Here is a 20,490-nt window from a genome sequence, read left to right as displayed (position 1 = left end):
CAAGTACATTAACTTGTTCATGAACAAGAACAGCATGAACACAAATAAAGACATTATCAACTTCCACTGAGGTCACGTGCTGTGTATTCTCTCTGGGTCTACAATATCTTACACACACACACACACACACACACACACACACACACACACATATTTAGATATTTTATACACATATATATTTTTGGTTACACTTTTCATTAAAATAAACAATTATATACAATCAAAAATGTAAATAAAACTTGATTTAATCAAGTTATTTCACTGTTAACAAGCGATTAAATACTATTTATAAGCAATTGTTTGATGTTCATAATGATTTATAATTGCTTAATAACTTTATGAACAATTCCATCAATTTTCAAGAGTGAAAATAATGAACTATATCTAATTAACTATGAATTTACCAGTTATTAATGAAGTTTAACACATTTAAGTCAAATATTCTTCTTCTTCTTCTTCTTCTTCTTCTTTCTTCTTCTTCTCTTCTTCTCTTCTTCTTATTCTAGGCTAGGCTACTTCCTTAGCATTGTAGCCTAAAAAGTAAACACTTAGTCCGTCAACAGTTAATGTCTTGAGTTTAGAGTTTTACAGGAACAGAAAATGTTTATTTTTTAATCGTGTCCCACATCAGAAACTGTAATTCTCAGTGACCGTCAGAAGTTGCTGGCGCTGTTTGCTAACCGCAATTAAACACAAAGAAGAAGAAATCGACGGCGACAGCAACGAAGAAGAAGAAGAGGCAGAAGACGACGAAGAAGAAGAAGGAGGAGGGAACCAGCTCCAGCTTGTCAATGGAAACTGAAAGCAACCTCTGGCTCATGACAAGGTGGGCAGCTACATGTAACCCTACACACAAACATGTCATATCGCGTTAAAACTTAGTTCCTTTTGTTATGAAGTTAACGGTTTGTATCTGCTAACTGTTAGCTAGCTTCACACGTTGTCGTTTCAAACAGAACAGCCGCTGCTGCATCTGGACGAGGAACGTTATGTTAGCCTCCGTTAGCTTCCTCACAGTAACACAGCTTGGGCACGACCCTTTAGAGATTTATGTAATAAGGTTATTAATCCGCTAATGGTGCAATTCAAAGACTAAACAATCGATTATTTTACTAAATGGCTCTGCTACAGACGAACGAAGCTAGCTGTAGTGTTGAAAGGCTAACGTGAGAGCTAGCTTAATAAAGCTATTAGCCAGATTCAGGTGTGTTTCTGTTCAACGGTTGGCAGTGATGCTAAATTCCGTTCAGTAAAATGGCAGTTAAGATGTTAAGCATTATTGTTATTTGCTGATTGGCGCCTGGCAAAAACTTTAACCCATGAATGATTGAATAATATTCGTTCTTTAATTCGGCATGCTTGTGACCAGGTATATATATAATTTAGTATTAACTGAGATGTGTAGGAAGTGTTGTATTTATAGCTGAGCTGCTCACAATGGCTTGAACTGGTGTAAGACATTTGTCAACAAAAGCACTACAGTGCCACAGAGACGTCCCGGCTTAAAAATCATAGTCTCCAGATGTAATTTACTTGGTGGAAATGACACCAAGGAAACTAGGGGTGGTTAATCGGCCCAATTTCCCGATTCGATTCGATTACAAATCGAATTTCGATTATTAACGATTATCGTTTCGATTTTCAATTATTAACGATTATTGATCTTCCATTTAACATCAGTCAGCTGCTGAAATATTTTACTTCTCTTTTGAGTAACACCTCACAGCACCTTCAATATGTATAGTGTAACTGTAATATCAAAATTATTATTTTTTAATTTGTTTTAAATGTAGTGTTTCACTGTTAAAAGAAAGCTGCCAAGCTCAGCAGCCGGACTCATGTTAGAAGCATTGTTGGTGACGAGAACCAGGGCGTGTTTCTCTATTCCCCACTCGTCTGCCGTTGCTTTGAGAAACTCACACATATTTGCGCTTGTGTGGCTATCATCCATAGCTCTCGTCTGAAGTACGTAGGACATTAGCTTCCATTAGCTGCTGACATAATGAGCTGTAACGGTCACATATGAGACTGTAGCTCTGGGTGTCCAGGCATCGCAGGTTATTGCTACCCTGTGAGCAGAGTTGAGGGACTCTTGCACGGAAAGTTTTGTCTCCTTGTAAAGATTTGGAATCGATTTAAGTGTGAAAAAGCTCCGGGATGGAATAACATATCTTGGCTCCAGACTGTGGACCATGTAGCAGAAGCCAGTAAGAGGAGGACTCCAGTTTGTATTACTATTTCCCCCCCCAAAAAAAGTTTTTTTTTTTTTTATCGATTTTTGGAAAATCGTCAATATTATAATCGCGATTAATCAATAATCGATTTTTTTCACCACCCCTAAAGGAAACATGACTTCACTATTTTTATTTGTCATTAAAAATTTTTTTCATATTGCATTTCCAATATCTGTGAAAAAATAAAAGCAGTATATACATTTCCTTGTTGTCTGTTAGAAACTCCTCACTAACTCTGCAGTTATAGACTCCATGTCTGAGAGAACTGAACGTTACACATCAGGTAAAAGTTTAAGTACAGAAGATAATAATAAGACTTGATCATATGCATCCTCTCCAGGAGACTTGGTCAGTGTCACTGATCTGAGCCGGAAGCAGAGCCGCCTGCAGTCTGCGAAGAACACCAGGTGAAGCAGGTGTTGACACCTACGAGTCTGGAAGAGGAGGCCTGGTTCACCTGTGCAGAGAAACAGACGGAAGGAGGTGGACACGACGAGGACTGCAGATGGCTGGCTTTCTGGATAACTTCCGCTGGCCAGAGTGGGAATGCATCGACTGGGGGGAGAGGAGGAACGCTGTGGCCTCGATCGTCGCTGGAGTTCTGGTCAGTAGGTTTATTAGAGTGACTGTTTGTGTGACAGTATGCAAAAGCAAGATTGTGAAAATAATACAGTTGAGGCATAAGTAAGGTTATGACTGGGCTCTGACTCCTGGTTTTACATTTCTAAACTAACAGTCAATTCCAGCACCTACAGTTAATTAATGAGTCAGACATGTAGACACATGATAACCACTCCTTTATCTGTTTGACTGTTCACCTCAAAAAAAGCTTCACTTTCACTTCAGAAAACATTTAAATCTCTTTCGCTGCATCGTTTTCTCGGTTTGCAAACAACCAAACTGCATCACAGCCAACATCTGGGGATTTCATCTCCACAGCACTGTCTCCTAAATCAACAGGAAATCCTGTTAAAAAAAACTGAGATGGTTTGAAGCAAAATAAAGTTTTTCACTGTGTTGCTACATCATCATCTTAAAAAGCAGAAGTTTCCGTGTAAAAGCTGACACACCAAGCCAGCGTTTGAACCTTCATTACTTTGGAAACGCTGATGAAAAGGGCTTTAATATTCTCGACATGTTCATTTTGAGGAATCACGTCATCAGAAGTTGCAGAGTACAATATTACACAATATGTCTCAGTAAACTTAAATCACCAATATTACACAATATTTCTCAGTAAACTTAGATTACATCAGTGGTGTGACTAATTATTCTTCTCAGGCTTGACTTGTCTGTGAGCAGCTGTTTACATCTCGACATGTCGACATCTTCTCTGTTGATGACTAGAAGCTTTTAAAGACTGGCCATTTGTAATCCTCTGGACAGTCGACTCACAGTACTGCACATCCTGTGTTCCTATAACCACAGATGACAACCCTGTTTTCTCTTCTCCCAGTTCTTCACAGGCTGGTGGATCATGATAGACGCAGCAGTGACGTATCCAAGTCAGGATAAGATGAACCACGCCTTCCACACATGCGGCGTCTTCTCCACCATAGCATTCTTCATGTAAGTGTTGCACACTCGAGGGTTATCATCAGAGAATTAAAAATAATTGGCAGCATTCAGTAGTTGGAAGCACATCATGTTCCTGTTGCTAATAAGGGTCTCCCGCTGGTTGGATGTGTGTTGTGATTCTCTCATGTGTTACAACCTTCTGGTGAGCTGCTGGAAACTCCTAAAAAGCAGCAAATACCTAAAAAAAAAAAAACTACATTGTGTTAAGAAGAGTTAATTTTAAATTACAGGTCTCAACATCAACATTAGTTGTAGCTTTGAACTGCAGAGAGTAGCAAAGAAAATCATCACCTCATAACGATCAAGAGTCACTTTCAGTTAAAAACAACTGAATTATTTCCTTGTTAATTTGTTAATCCATCGATCAGTCTTCTCATGAGGACAGATTTCCTCCCTCAGCGCGAAAGCTGCAGGTTTACTGTAAATGAGCTTGGCTGCTGTTCATCTGATTTGAGGGGAAGATCAATCAGATATAGAAATTGATGTGGGTGTTTGGGGGCAATCTTTGAAACTCATTTACGAGAATAATGGCATAAACACACAGCCTAAAAATAGAAGATGACAGTACTACACAATAGGTTGTTGCAAACAGGCAGCTCTGTATAAAATTACCTCGTTTGGACCCTCATTTATTATTTTGAAAGATTTTTAAAACCTTTTTCTGAGTCTTTCAGTAGCTTCCCATGTCTCACATCTGTTCAGCGATTCAAAAAGAGAAAGAAAATAATCTTGTATTCTGTTTACGTCCTCCATGATGAGCAGCTTTCCTGATGTAATTTTCTCACTCTGCACTTACAGCTGATTTTATCGGGTCCAACATTGTGACATTTGACGCTGCTTCTTTACTGTTGCAGTGTCTCTTCCACTTTCATGTTTCTCATCTTCTTGAGGTCAAGCTGACAGGATTTGAGACACTTCCTTTTTGGTCATAGGTTAAAAAAAAAAAATGTGGACATTTCTCTCGACATCTTGTGAAAGCATCTTCAACAAAAGGAAGTACTCAAGAGAACTGAAACTTTAGGCTGTAGAGTTTTTTCCTGCACAGCTGACTGTGTCTTGTATTTTCAGGATCAACGCAGTTTCTAACGGCCAGGTGAGAGGAGACACGTACGGAGAGGGCTGCTTCGGCAGGACAGGTGTGTTGAGAGACATTTGAGAGTCTGTAATGACTCGTAATGTTTCTGTAGTCTCAGTTTTGTTTAGTTGGTTTGCAGCAGGAGGTTTGGTTCTGATTCATCAACAGTTAACAGTCAAAAATAAGCTGCTGGGTTCCCAAAAGAAAAGCTTTTCACCAACCACCCACACAAACCACGTGTACATGAGGTTACACTGCAGTGTGACAACAGTAAGAACAAGAATCATTAGTTATGCAGCACCTTCAAAAAACAAAGTTACAAAGAACTTCAAGTGGTTGAACCAGGATTAAACACATTTCACTGCAGTGAGATGAATGAAATCAGACCAACAATAATATAAGGTATAAAAAACAATAATGATAAAGTGAGAAAGTTGGAGATAAAATGTGGTGTTGTAGCATCAATGTTAAGCTGTTCATAGAGAGCTGAAGTCACAGCAGTCCTGTTTCTGTCAACGACATCATTTGATCAAACCTTTGTCTGGTAGTGAATGAAGGGAGACAGATGTTGTCTGGATGTTTCTTTAGTTTGATGACAGACTGACTGAATAGGACGATGTAGTTCACTGAGCTTTAACACTAAACTACATGAAGTTTGACTTTAATCACAACAAACTGACAAACATCATGTGTGAGATTCATGACACAGTTCAGACTGGATCAATACGTTATCTCTCTCTCCTTACTACCAGACAAAGGTTTGATCAGATAAGGTCCCGTGATGGAAACAGGAAGGGGCGGGGCTTCTATCCATCTTTGTTTATTGGATGAACTCGTGTTGATTGAAGTCTCCTGTTTAAAGCCACTGCGGTGCCGACTCGTCTGAAACGTTCTTGTACTGATTGTTTGCCTCTTTGATTCCTGTACATGTATTCTTTTTCCATATTATGCTAAATGGTGATTAAACAGGTCGTTCTTAACACTAATAAGATAAAAAGAGAAGAAAATAAATATTATCCCCAGGGTTCGTACAGGTGCTTGAAATCCTTGAAAGTGCTTGAATTCCAATGTTGTGTTTTCAAGGTCTGAAAAGTGCTTGGATTTTAGTTTAAGTGCTTGAAAGTGCTTGACATTATAACTCTGTGTCTGGGCAACATTGGGATCAGACTGGATGGTTTTCTTATTACAAGGAGAAATAAAATTAGTGTGTGTGTGTATCATCACACATGCAGCCTGGTGGCAATAGAGAAGGATGGCTGAGGAGAAGGTGAATTTGATGCAAGTTGGACTGATGACACGTTCAATATTAATAAACTTTGATGAATAAGCGAAAAGCTTATAAAAGTTTATGTCAAAAAAGAAAATTACAGGCTCAGGTCTCTCTTTGTCCCGGTGCAAGTGTACCTGAAGAACACCAAGTGGCTTCCCTTTTTTTGGATAAAACTTTGTGTTCTCCTTTAATTTCTAAAGTTTTTGCTATCATGAAACATAATTTTAGATGTTTACAGGCATATACAATGTACATAATTGTGATAAAAGTGAAAAAATAATCCTGAGTATATATATTCCTGTAGATATGTATTTTACCCCAGCGATAAGGTGCTGGAAACTTGTGTAAATGGCCCTGTAAAAGTGCTTGAAAAGTGCTTGAATTTGACCTTGAAAAATGTGTACGAACCCTGTATCCCGTACTGTGCAGATTTTCTTTCAGTTTCTGTTCTTTTTAATCATGATTTTTTTTACCTGACTTCCCATTCAGCTTAATTGATCAAATATTTCTTGAAGATGAACTCGAGTGCTAAAACAAGAGCTGTATATTCAGGTTCTGTCTTATTAGTTTCCATGTTAATAGAGGCCACTGTAGCTCACTTTAACATGATACAATATTGTGTCTCATAATTGGAACCGTCTGAGATACATAATTGAAAAGCACTTTCTGTGCATGTCACGGCCTCAGTTCAGCATCTGATCACTCAGAGTCTGAAATGGAAATAACATTTGTGTTTTTAAACGGTTTAAAGACAAAATCCTGCTCAGAAACAACTAATAGACAACTGGCAGGATGTAAAGTCATTGTGTTTTAAAGCACAGAAAACAAAGCAGTTGTTCAGTTTTCACGCCTCACATTCTAAAACATTACTTGTAATACACCTCTGCTCTGTTTTTAATTGATTGGCTCATGATTAAAGGATGATGCGGTACTGTGTGTTCAGCTGTCGATGTGTTAACACTCGGTGTTCTCACAGGAGCTCGTCTCTGGCTGTCATCGGCTTCATGATGATGTTCGGCTCGCTCATCGCCTCCATCTGGATCCTGTTCGGAGGCTATGTGGTGCCGAGTGAGGTGAACACGCCTGTCGCTACTTCTTCTCTCGTCCAGTCAAACGTTTTTTGTTTGTTGGGGGGTTTTTCAACTTTGGGATCTGATGTTATTTTAAATGTTGTTCCTTCCTCGCTCAAAATAAGAGAAGTCCAAAACTAAAGAGAAATGTCACAAACCTCAACCCACATAGCAACGTTACAGGACCAAACAACAGCTACGTGCTAACTCATCACGTCTTTGGCAACTTATATGAGGAAAGACTTGCTGAAGTTATACGTGGCTGTTCTGCTGACAGACGTCTGACTGATGTATGAGTGAGTGGATCTTCTCTAGTTTAACCTTTTAAGGCTGCAACACATCCGTTAGCTCCTATATCACCCTTGACTACCTGCAATTAAATGGAACATAATGATTACAAAGACTACGTCATTCACTCATTAATTCATCTTGTTCCTCCAGCTAATCCTCTCAGCTCTTATCCATTCATACATCATTCTGTTTGTCTTTATTATTCCGTCAGCTAGAAAGCTATACACGCCTCTTTTCGCCTCGTTTATCTCACCCACACAATCTCTAATCCACTACTTGGATCAGGACGCACAGGTCCACCAACATGTTTAACACCTCTGATGTCACCACAATCAAATGGGATTACTGAGGTTTTAACTATGACTCGAGCTGCGTCCATGCTAATGCGGATCAGTTCGACACGCAGCTTTCCTCGTTAGATTTGTCGCTCCGCCAGCAGTCAGTCAGTGTTTTCCAGCCTCACAGAGGGGATTCAGCACTGACCTGGTGTTTGTGACCGGATCAGAACCTCTCTCTGTGACTGTTGCTTCTTATTCCAGCTTATTCTGAGAATAATAAACTATGACATGCCCTGTGAACTCGGTAGTGACGCTGCTAAAAGCCTGTCAGCTACAAATAAAAGCACAGACGAGTATTAAAGACTTATTTGTTGCTGTATTCATATCGTCCTGCTCATAGCGGCCATGCACTGGATTCCAGTTATTCTGATAATGAGGCTTCAGCGGTCTGTACATGTTCTGGTAGCTGGGTTTAGGTTTATTTCTGAGGGCACATGCATACAACAACAAGAAAGTCTTTTTACTCAAGCTAAACTATTGTTTGTTCTGTTTTCTCCTAGTTTAAGTTAGAGAGTTTAAAAGTAATTTTGACCAAATCTGATATCAGGACGTCCCCCTCCAACCCAAGCCAGACAGGACACACTGTCCGGGGTTAAACTAAGATATATTTGTCCTAAAACGACCGTAACTAAGAAAGGAAATCCATCTGATTTGTCTAATTCAACCTGCTGAAGCCTCACGTTCGCTGGATTGTGTCCTGTGTTTGTCACAGTCAAGTTTTATTTCTGCAGACTTTTGGTTGAGTCCATCAGTTGTCGCCGACCTGTCAAAGGTGTCTAACAGCCAATAATGTTTCTGTGGCGTTAGGTAATAAAGTGACTTCCTGTAGTCTGTTTAGAGATATTTAAATACACATTTCAACATCCCTTTAGTTATCATTTTATTACTGACTGATTTTGTTCTGTGTTTTGATGTTATAGAGAAAGAAGTGGCTCCCGGGCTGGCTGTGTTCTTTCAGAACGCATTCATCTTTTTTAGGTGAGTATGGGACCATCACATATATCTAATCTGGGGGTGAAGTGATCCAGTAGGCTTGTGCTTCAACGTTGGTAGGTCAGTCCATGGACCGTGTGTGTAACGTGTTGGGAACCCCCCACACTGATCAGTTTGCTAAAGGCGAAGCTGCTGTGTTGTTATGTTACTAGCATGATGGTCCTGCTAGTGATTATCCTCCTTGATGGATGGATAAATGCTTCGAGTCTGATCGCCAGCTTACGTGATCGCCCACTGCTAGACGACGCCAGGCTGCGTTTCTCCAAAGTAGCACCGCCGCAGTCAAAACGGATTACCCTCGTTAAGATGACAGGACGGACCTGTATTCTAGTCTGGTCTACAACATGGAACTTGAATCAACCCAGTAAATGATCAGATATTAAAACACTGCCTGTCTGTAAACTACCAACCAAACGTATTTCTATGACGAAGGTATTGATTTCTGTGAAACGGTCCAGAACAACCGCGTTAAATGTTCATGTTGTGATGTTACACTTCGAGTTTACAGAGCAGGTTCAGCTTGTATCCATTCATGAGCGTCGCTTGCTCAACAACTACAGCTCAGTATCATTATCAGTAACAGGAAATGTCTTGCAGCTTCATGTTGTTTCCAGTTTGGGTGTGACTCAAGTGATACTTAACAGGAAAATTGTTTTAACCTACCCACGTGTTTTATAGATGATAAGTTTATGTGATGGCATAAAAAGGGGCTTGGTCCTCTGTGATGTTGGTTTCCAGGAACCTTTAACTGTTCACCTGCTTCACTGGGAGTTTGTGTCTTTGCCTCCTTTTTTTCTAAAATCAGCTCTTTGGTTTCGCAGACATCATTCTCTGCAAGATTGTAGATTTCCTCCTGATATGAGAAACTGATCAGGATGACTCATGTCCCTTTTTAAAAAATATCAAATGTGACGATCTTGATGGTCCATTAAACCTCTTGTGATGGAGGAACTTATGCTGACGTTGTGTTTCTTCCTCTCTGTCTTTCTGCAGCACTCTGATCTACAAGTTCGGCCGGACTGAAGATTTATGGGGTTAGAGGGTTTGTCTTATTGCTGACTGTCGGTATAAATGACACACACACACACACACACACACACACACACACACACACACACACACACACACACACGTGCAGTCAGTCAACATGTTTTGTAACCAGCCCAAACACACACACACAAATCCACAGATTGTTTTATAAACTGCATTTGCTTTTTAAATAGAAATCCGTCATTGCTGCTACACACACACACACAAACACACACACACACACACACACACACACTTTAGTTCTCTGTAGTTTAGATGCTTTTGTAAATGACTCATACTGTGTCTGTGCTGTTCTTGAGAAAAAAAAACTTTTCAAAGTGTTTGTATTTAAAATGACTGAACCTTTTTTTTTGTTTTGGACAAACTGGAGGAACTGGTTCATGTTCTTTGTTTCATTGTACATCAGGACCGGTTCAGACCCGGTGTTAATATCCGTCCTAAATGATCCGACCACAGCTGTTAAAAGTAGGTTGTGAACATCCCTACTTCCTTTCAAAAGAGGCCATGAAGACGTGCAGGTCCAACCACTGAACTAGAATCACAGCATCACCAGACTCCCTTAACAAATTGCGCAATTTAAAGAGTTGTTCATTGAGGAGAAACGTAACAAGCTTTGTGTAACTGCTATGACAAATTCTAAATCATTGGTGCCTTCTTGTAAATTCAGCATTAAATTAGAACATGAAGTGAACTAGTAACCACAACATCACCAGACCCCTTTAACAAATGGAGGGATTTTAAGAGTTGTGGAGTTAAAACAAACTTTCTTAACAGTAAACAGTTACCGTAATAGACCATTCCTGGGGAGATATCCAGACTTCCTTACAAATTGGGCAATTTTGAGACTTTCAGACTGACAAATTCTTTTTTAATTGGGCCTTATTTTTTTACAGACTGTATACATATAAAATTTTACAAAGACAGTAAACAGTAACCACAGTAAAAGTCCACTTCTTGGAGAAAGTCCCCAGACTCTCTTGAAAAAGCACTTGATTTTGAGAATTAGAAGAACTTTGTGAAACAGCTACAGCAAATTCTAAATCATGTGTGCCTTCTCTTTAATTCGACATTAAATCTTATACAGTCTGTTTGTTTTTTTTCACTGAAAACATGCCAAATACAGTTAACAGTAAGCAATATTGGCTACTTCTTGGTAAAAAGTCTCCAGACTCCCTTTGAAACTCTTAAAATTACCACATTTTTAGAGTCGGAGAGACTTAAAAAAAACATTGCCAAATGATGTCTCTGATGAATTTTAATAATTTAATAAGTTTGTCTAAATTCGGCTTTAAATGTAATCCATGAACTTGTTTCTTTCCGTGTAAAAGTGTCTGTCACGTCTAAAGTGTGTCTTTCCAGACTCCCTTGAAAAAACACTCATTGTTGTGAGTTATTGAAACACAAGAAACGTTTTAAATTCTTAACCATTTGGACCTTCTTGTAAATTCGGCAAATAACATTTAGTTCTTTGGGCTGAAAACTGTTCCCGTTGGTTCCAGTGTTGTTCCATTTTAATTTGCATATAAAGTGAAGCGGTAACTTCACATGTGCTGGATCAGGACGGATGTGAATACAAGGTCTGAACTGAGCTTCTCAGATGCTTCTCAAGTGTTCATTCATGCATTTATTCATTGTGTTGGGGGTTACAGTGTATTTTCACTGTAGTGAATCAGAAAGGGAAAATCATCGTTTGTTTAAGGAGGAGATAATTTATTGCTATAAATGCATTTTGAAGTGGATGTGAGCGAACACACCACCACAGAGGGAACAAAGCCCCTCCTGCTGTCTCGGCTGAAGCTGCTCATTCGTTCAGCACATGCACTGGATTATAATTGGATGATTGTTATTGTTTCTGATTCGTATTAGGGTCAGTTTCCTGTTGACAGATTAGTCGCTGTCGTTCTGCCTCAGGATCGAGTGTGTTTTTTAAAATAGGCTGTTTTGTCTTCTTGTACTTATTGTCCTCGTTTAGCTCGTTTCTACCAGAAAATGTCCTGTACAGTGAGATGTAAGTATTCAGTATACTCTGGATTTTTTTTTAAGTGGCCATTTTAAGTATTTAAGTATGGAACAAACCTTGTCAGTCAGACTGCTGTAGTAAAGGCATTAAACAGACTTCTTTACACTCCTTGCTTTTCACGTATTGATTATTTTATAACGTCCGAAAGACACACTAAGGTACAAGTGTTTCTTTTAAAGCTTTGACTTGCATGGAGTTAAAATCAGAGGGGAAATTGGGGAAGTAGGATTCAGGGGCACTTCCCAACATTTTTTATCATTTGTCTGACTTGTCAAAAGCTTCGAATATGTGAAAAATAAAGAAAATGTTTTATTGGACCCTGGAATCTGATAATTATTTAGACGTGTCCACAGCTCCTTCATTCGTTTAGGAAAATGCTGCGACGCCGTGCACGACAAAATGTCCCCGACTGTCTATCAGTGAGTGGGTGAGTAGACTGTTCCTCTGAATTAGACACATTGGGATGAAGGTGAAGTGACACATCATGACGCCGTCTGTCTCCACATGTTTTATTAATTATTATTTAACCCAGAGCAAAACTTTGTAATATCCAACTAACTGAGTTGATCTCACCGACACAGAAAGTCAGTTAATGTACAAAGGAGTAAAAAAAACAACAATATTTAAGCAGTGTTAGGAGGAGAGAAGCCAGACAAGAAGCAGAAAGCACCTTCAAAAACAGTCCAGCCGGTGAGAAAAGGCTCTGGTGTGATTGGAGAATAAAGATTAAGATTGTCATGGACAGATGACAGATCACCACCTTCAACCTCTGGTCATGTGCTTTTTGCTCGACTCGGACATAATTTCCTCACAGATGACAGCAAATTCCCACGTTTTTAAAAAGGTGCAGTGTGTAGAAATCATCCACCTGTTGACGGTTAATCTAAATTAACAGCAGATCACCAGAGTCACCATCAGCTCTTAGCTCAGAGTTTAGAAGGCGTGTAGAGCTCTGATTGTTGGTGTTGGACAATAAAAATGAATTTAGGATCAGACGTGATATGACAGAGGCTTGTCTGTGACCCTTTTACAGCAGACATTCCACTTGTTACAGCTTTTCCATTACGTCTTTACTAAAGTGCATATAAAACATATCAAATCACGTTATTATCGTAACCTGATTATTGTGGTCATGTAAACAGGCCTCGTGTTTAAAACTTCACTCGAGCCTTTCTGGCTTTGAAAAGTAAAACGTGAGTGTCTGCTGTGAAAAGGGTCGGTTGTGTTAGCCTGCTAACTTGGGTCGTCTAACAAGCTAGCTTTGGCCCAGCCTATCCTGTAACATCACTCTGGGCCACTCACTGCACAGCTAACCAAGCTAACTAGCTATCTGGTGATCTTCCCCAGTTGAGCTGCAGGGAAGACACATTTCTGCAGGCTACACTGGAAGTTAGCATCACTCTGGTTCCCTCTCAGAGATTTTGCTTGAGCTCGTTACAGGCAAACTAATTTCCAGGTTTTAACAGTCTATTTGTTAGCGGTATGAATATGATCAGTGGCTTATTTTTACATGTTGCACCTTTTGTAATGATTTAGCGGTTGCTGACGCCTCCGTAGAGTCTGTGCTCTGTGTTAGCACTTTATTTTACATCGGCAGAATTAATGCTGTGATTGTTAGAAGCTGCTGATGATCTGGTTGTATAATACCTACAAAAGTGCTTAGAAATAAACAGAAAAAATAGTGTACAGTTGTAAAAACAAAAACAAGAAATCTCCAGTAGTCTCACAGTTTCTCTTCCTTTAAAACTAGTGTGAAGTCGACGTCTATGAGCAGCAGTTCTCATCCCGTGTGATCGCTGTCTGCGTGTTGGTTTAACAGTTTCTCACAATGACTCTCCACAAGTCAAAGTGCACTTGGAACATCAAACGTCAAACCGATACACTAAAAATGTCTGTAAGCACCCTCTTTCAACTTCTCCTGAAAAGAAAACATTTTTCACAGTCAATCGTCAATTTGGCACAAAAAAACTTTAGACCTTGGTGATTATATTCAACATCTATGATTTGTAATTTGCAGCAGTATTAAATCAAATGAGAGCGGATATGAGGACAGTGTGGAGCTGGTTGCTAAATGGTTCAGTTCTTTCTCCTGCAGTGAAAGCTGAATGTAGCGCCGGTAAGAATCTGTGTTAGGGAGGAGCACAGCCGAGTCCAGCTGGCTCAAACAGTCCGAGCCGGTTTACTGCGGCGTGATGCAAGTGATGACATCAAACTGCTCCTCGCTGGGGCTGGTGGGGAGGGGATGGTGGACATACGAGCTGAATTGGAACAACTGGAAAAACACAAACATACAGTTTGTATTATAACTCCTGTGAGCACACTGAAGTGTTGATGTGTTTCACTGTGTCCAGACAACTGCTGTTTGTGATCAGCTGCTCTAAATATGCTTTATGATCTGATGTCCAACAGGACAAGGACGGACGGGTGTCCTCAACACAGACAGATAGATGGAAGGTCCACTAAACATTTCTGCAACTTCACAGCAAAACAGTTCCAGAAATGTTTAGTGGACTAAATGTCTCTCTCTCTCTCATATCAGTCACATGACTTCCTCATTAATGTAAAGCAGACTGTGTGAACCATTGTAGCCAAGATCAGCAGTGTGTGTGTGTGTCTGTGTGTCTCTTACGTCCTCTGGGATCTTGCAGGGCGGCTGCATCAGCCGTTTGATCTTCTTAAAGTGGAAGATGAGGACGTACGCCATCAAGAGTCCCAGGATGACGACGCAGGCGACGGGCACGACCACGGCCACAGAGATTTCTGCTTGGTTCAACTCGTGTTCTGGGAAAAACACACAAAAAAGACAATTCATGAAAAAAATTACGTTTTTTTGGACAAAAAAACCCAAAAAGTTTCATGTGGACCCGAATGAAGAGGAGGAAAACAATATGAAGAAGGAACGCAAAGTCATTCAGGAGAAAAAAAATCCAAGTGAAAAAAAAACCCCGTTTTCTCTGAATATTGTAGTTAAACTTAATTTTTTTTACCACTTTAAAAAAAAATTCTTTCCCCAGGAGGACGAAAATATATAAAAGAAATTCCAAGAGAGTTTTTCTCTCCTGAAAAAATGTTTTTGCTCATTGTCATAAAAAAAAATTATATTTATTTTATTTTTCACGGATGTAAAAACACATTCTGAAACTTGGACGTTTTGTTTCCAAGAAGAAAAAAAGTGTGAAATAAATGCAAAAACTTTTTTTTTTCAGACAAATATTTAGTTTTACTGTTTCACATCAAGTCTTCTTTTAATTTTCTCTTCCACAGTTGTCAAAACTAAAACTAATTCTGGAAAGATATTGTGGTATAACTGAATTTTCCATCAGTTCTCATGTCATGAACACAGGGGACAAAGACTTCCCTCAGGAGGAAAAAATATAAAAGACAATTCTTTCAAGAGGAAAAAAGACAAAAAAAATAAAAAATAATTGTAAAAAATGTCATCTGTGAAACCAAGCGATTTATTTTTCTCCTGATAAATACCTTTTTATTTTACCGTTTCACATAAAATCTTTTTTTATATTTTATTTTCACTTATTTAAAAAACTCTGGAACTCAAGAAGATCGTTATATATCCACTGATTGATTTTCATTCTGCTCTACAAGTGAAACAAACAACCAGCTCTAAGAGGCTCTTACTTGTCTTGGGGATGAGCTCACACTTGGTGCAGCTCGGCAGTCCGACCGGATATCCCAGGTAGATGTACTGGACCTTCACACAGTACCGCTCTCCCTCCTGCAGCCCGTTGATGGGCACTGAGGCCACGCTGTCTTTAAAGAGCTGCAGGGGAGTGGAAGGAGTTTGGATTAACACATAATACAGACAGAAGGTCAATATTCTCTCTTCATTTCACAAATATTGTTTCCAAAGATTATTTTCATCATCAAATCATCTGCAGGATATTTTTAGGACTAATGGAATAAATTATTCAATTTATGAAAGAAGACAACATGTCAAATATTACACATATACTAAACAGTAACTGATGTAGGCTACTTCTTGGAGAAAGTCACCAGACTCCCTTTAAGAATCACACTATTTAGTGAGTTGCTGAGTTGGGAGAAACTTTATAAACATTTTGAAACACTGTCTCTCATCAATTCATCATCATTTGTGCCTTCTTGTAAATTTGGCAAATGTTCTACATTATGTTCTTTGTTTGTGTCCTTGATGTACGAGTTCATTTAAATGTAGATTGTGGTAGTGAGATGTGCTCCCTCAGGATGTTAAAACCAGGTCTGAACCACTTCATGGTCTGAGATCTGGTGTATTATCTCTAAACTGATGAGGTTCCTCACCTTCAGCTTCTCTCCTTCCTTGCCCAAGTACACTCTGTGTTTGGCGTGATCTGCATGTTCCTTTGCGAGATCGTTGTCACTGCTCAGATGTACCATCAGTGACCCGGGCTGGGCGGTCAGATCGACTACAGGAGTGCAGGAGTCATCTGAGAGAGCGCAACAAGCACACTGAAGATCAGGACAGATCCACACCAGGCCCGGAGGCTCGCCTAAACACATCACTCTGTGGTTCACACCATGGTTAGGCTGGTTAACGCCCGGAACCACATGACAGACAGCGGCACTACGACGCTGATGTGCCGCCTCAAACGAGCCCACTCAAACTATAGAAAGCCGATGTAACTGAAAGTAAATGTTACCAGTCGTGGGTCTGAAATTAGTCACTTCCTGACAGTTAGACCGCTGTCATTCAACACCTCTGAACCTCACGACTGTAATCAAGAGTGTCTTGTTTGTTTCTGCTCAGTGACGTTTTTAGTGTAATATAAAAGATAACAGCATCATAAGCTGCACACAGTCACAGACACTCGTACAAACTGAACGATGTGTGAAGAATAAATAGATTCATTCAGAGAGCTGGGTAGAGGGATCCTTTCTCGATTTCCCTGTGAAGAGAGTTTACTCACAGAGGAATAACTGAACTGAGCTAAAGTACTAACGCTTCCAAAGATCCTTTATTAAGTTCCCTTGGAAGATGGTTTACTAGAAAGATGTGAGAAACTTTGTACCAAACTGAATTTCTATCTTTGGTCGTTACCTGTTGAATCACTGAAGGCTGCAGAAAGCCACCGTGATAAAAGAAGAGTTTGAAAAACACTCTCCGTCCGACCCTCTTATTAATCATCCACTTTTTTTAATGCAGTCTCTGCAGTGGAGAGCTCTCAGATCAAGCACATCTTTTGTTGCCGGTGTGTATATTAATCTGCATTATTTCAATACATGCAAACCCATAAAAACACAAAACAAAGGTTCTTAATTCTGGGTGCAGGTGTTGGTTTCTCACTGTGATTGCTGCAGGCTTCCACCTGGCTGGACTTCAGGCCTCGTCTCTCTGCCTGGATTCGCAGCTTCACGCAGCCCAGCTCGTCCACAGCTTTGAGTGACGTGACATCACATGAAGTAGAAGATATCTTCTCGCAGGCTGGAACATTTATCCACTTCTCGCTATCAAAACTTAGGATTGAGAGCAGAAACAACAAGAGGTTAAGAGAAATAACTGAGTTGGTGTCATGTGGGGGCAGATTCACAGGACAGCCATCAGACCTCACCTGCTGTACTTAACCGTGTAGGTAACATCTGTATCCTCGGTGCCGGGAGTCCATTTCAGAAGCCAGTTATCAACATGGATGTCCTGCGGTGGTGCTGGTGGCACCTCACAAAGTACTGGGAGTGATGGGAACGGACACGGAGAGATCAGCGAATAAGAAGGTGTGTGACAGGAATACAAGAAAGGACACATTTCCTGCAACTGTAATGACTAAATCTGATCTTTGAGGTTTTTTTTTTGTCTTTTTCTGAACAACCATAACTTATATTAATTCTTTTGTATGAATAATAATGCACTAAGTCATCCAAATATAATTAAAGCTCCTTAATTGGCCACTATTGCTTCACTTTCTCGCACTTTTCTGCCCTGATTAAAACTATTAGTTTGATTAAAATTATACATAAAAACAAGAGTGTGTGATTCAACTACATTCGGCTGTTTCCTGTGAGCTGCCAGTAAAAACTGATGTTTCTGATAACAGTTCTGAGTGTTTTGTCAATTTTTCCTGTTAATCAGATTAAACAGTGTAATGTTACAGCTTCCTTTAAAGAACAAGAACATTGCACAATGGAAGATGCCAATTTTACCACAATAACTTCTATAAAATAAATAAGACATTATGTTGCATTTTATCTGACACACTCAATTCAACCAGACTTTAAAAGTGTGAGTTTTAGAAGTGGAGTCTGGTCTATGTGTGTGTTTGATGGGTTCAGTTTATGCCGATTTTACCACAATGCCTTATTTAAAACAATTACAACATTAGATCATGTTATCTGTGACGGCCAGCTCCGCTGACACACAGTGACCTTTAAATAGCCAGTTGTTTAATGGAGTCTGGCTTGCTAGCTTACAACACTTTTCTAATATAAAAGAAGTTGTTGTTGCGGACCGTCCGGTCCGAACCTGTGTGTGTCAGCTTGGCTAAATTCGGACACCTCTCCATTTGTCACATGCGCACAGACACACATAGAGGATGTTGCCTCACAGTTAACACACACAGAGAGCGCACACACAAACGGCTAGGCTAGCCATGCTAGCTAATATCGAAACGGTTAACGGTTATCAACGACTCTTACCTCGAGCGACGAGCTGGACGCACAGCGCGATGACCAACATCGTGACGGCGTCATTTCACAAACGGAACCGAGTCTGGGTCAAACATGGAGGTATCGAGTCCGTCTCCATGTCGGCTGTAAGCGATCAGAACAACCGTCACATCAACTCAAGCTCGGCCGATGACACACTTCCTCAATTTGGGAAAGAATCTGTGGAAGTTACGTACTTCAGACTTCTGCCAAAAACGGACTTCCGGACACGCCCCTTAAACGCCCCTGGGAACTCGAGGAGGAACTCTTTTCTTTTCATTTGTTTCACACTAAAAGAAACTTCCCTGCACTTTTCTTTCACTCTTTTCACACATGAGAAAAGACAAAGAAATCTGATTTTTCCTGTTTGTAAAACCGAGAAAAAAAACATTCAAGTTGATATTTTTTTTCCATCAGTGAAACCAACAAATTATTTTTTCAGAAATATTTATTCAGAAAAAATAAATAAAAACATAAATAATAGATTTGTTTTGCCTCGTGTTAAACTGAGTGAAAACAAACATCTGAATTTTTTTCTTCCTGATTTTTTTGTTTCAACACCCCCCCCCCCCCCCCCCCCCCCCCCACAAAAAAACCCAATCTTTTTATGTGTGAAACCGAGTGGAAGAAAAAAAAAAAAACAATATTCAGGATGATATATTTTTTCATGCATCGTGTGAAATCAAACACATATTTAATTAAGAATAATTTTTTTCTTGTGTTTGAATTTGTTCTGTGCGAAACAAAGCAAAAAAAATTATAAATAAAAAAATTCAGGATAATATCATTTTTTCAGGATGATTTTTTTCAACCAATCAAATAAAAAAATAAATAAAAAAGATATTCAGAATGATCTTTTCCTTGTGTGAAAGCTGGTGAAAAAAATATATTTTCTTGTTGAAACAGATTTCTTTCTGCGTGTGAACCCAATTTGGTTTTGAGGTTTTGTGGTGTGTGAGATAAGAAGCAGGATGTGATGGACTGCGCTTCTTCACTGTGTTTTCTTGAACTGTGACCTTTGGCAAAGATCACATCTGTCCAGGAGAAAGAAAACAATCCGACAGGACACAGAAACACCAGCAGAGGGCGACATGGACCAGCAGGAGGGCTCAGCTCGGTCCACACAGTCTTCATTACAGAGGAACAAAGTCCAGAGTCAGTCTGTTTGACACAATGTGGACTTTGAAGCTGCACGCAGCCATAAACTGTAATAGTCCTCTGGCTTTAGTTTAATGTTTAAGCCAAAGACTGAATCAACCTGAATTTGACGGTTCAGGTGTGTCTCACTGCAGCGAGCCGGCCTTTCAGTTTCATTATGACACAGATGCCAACAAGTACAGACCAGCAGACCAGTTACCCTCCAGTGAGGCATCAGTACTGGATACCAGTTACACAGAGACTTGACTTTAAAATCCTCTGTCACACTCCGTCAGTTTAGTTTCGTATATTTTCTGAATATCGACCATGAATCAGTTTATAAAAGCCATAAACAGGAAAAATATTAAGGGGGTGAAGACTTTTTCTAGACACTTTAATCTCAGCTTTGTGGGCGTCTTTAAATCAACCAACACCAACTAATGTTCAGGAGGAAGACGATGAGGCTGAGAGACGTTTAGGACGAAGACGATGAGGCTGAGAGACGTTTAGGACGAAGACGATGAGGCTGAGAGACGTTTAGGATGAAGACGATGAGGCTGAGAGACGTTTAGGACGAAGACGATGAGGCTGAGAGACGTTTAGGACGAAGACGATGAGGCTGAGAGACGTTTAGGATGAAGACGATGAGGCTGAGAGATGATCAGGTGCGTCCTGAAGGAGGGAGACTGAGTGATCCCTTCACAGGTGAACAGAGTCCACTCACACCTGATGTCTCCACATCATCCTCGTGATGTCAGATCTGCTCTCACTTCCCCACACTAA

General features: G+C 39.9%; 2 protein-coding genes across 2 annotated transcripts; one reads left to right on the top strand and one right to left on the bottom strand.

The window, feature by feature from the left end:
- The first annotated feature begins 678 nt into the window (after positions 1-678).
- Positions 679-10,197, top strand: LOC115588111 (transmembrane protein 50B-like). The gene is given in 8 exon segments (XM_030428491.1): positions 679-826; positions 2,575-2,838; positions 3,691-3,803; positions 4,881-4,948; positions 7,134-7,148; positions 7,151-7,225; positions 8,777-8,834; positions 9,843-10,197. Coding segments are annotated over 7 exon segments (474 nt in total). The 5' UTR covers positions 679-826; positions 2,575-2,739; the 3' UTR covers positions 9,889-10,197.
- A 2,215-nt stretch (positions 10,198-12,412) lies between these two features.
- LOC115588110 (uncharacterized) lies at positions 12,413-18,759 on the bottom strand. The gene is made up of 7 exons (XM_030428490.1): positions 18,562-18,759; positions 17,484-17,598; positions 17,219-17,388; positions 16,216-16,361; positions 15,556-15,697; positions 14,549-14,700; positions 12,413-14,191 (listed from the first exon to the last, which is right to left on the bottom strand). The coding sequence occupies exons 1-7, from the start codon at positions 18,599-18,601 to the stop codon at positions 14,099-14,101; spliced, it is 858 nt and encodes a 285-aa protein (XP_030284350.1). The 5' UTR covers positions 18,602-18,759; the 3' UTR covers positions 12,413-14,098.
- Between the last annotated feature and the right edge of the window lie 1,731 nt (positions 18,760-20,490).

Source organism: Sparus aurata, chromosome 9 (assembly GCF_900880675.1).
Source record: "Sparus aurata chromosome 9, fSpaAur1.1, whole genome shotgun sequence".
Classification (NCBI taxonomy): Eukaryota; Metazoa; Chordata; class Actinopteri; order Spariformes; family Sparidae; genus Sparus; species Sparus aurata.
This window is presented reverse-complemented; position numbering and strand designations above follow the sequence as displayed.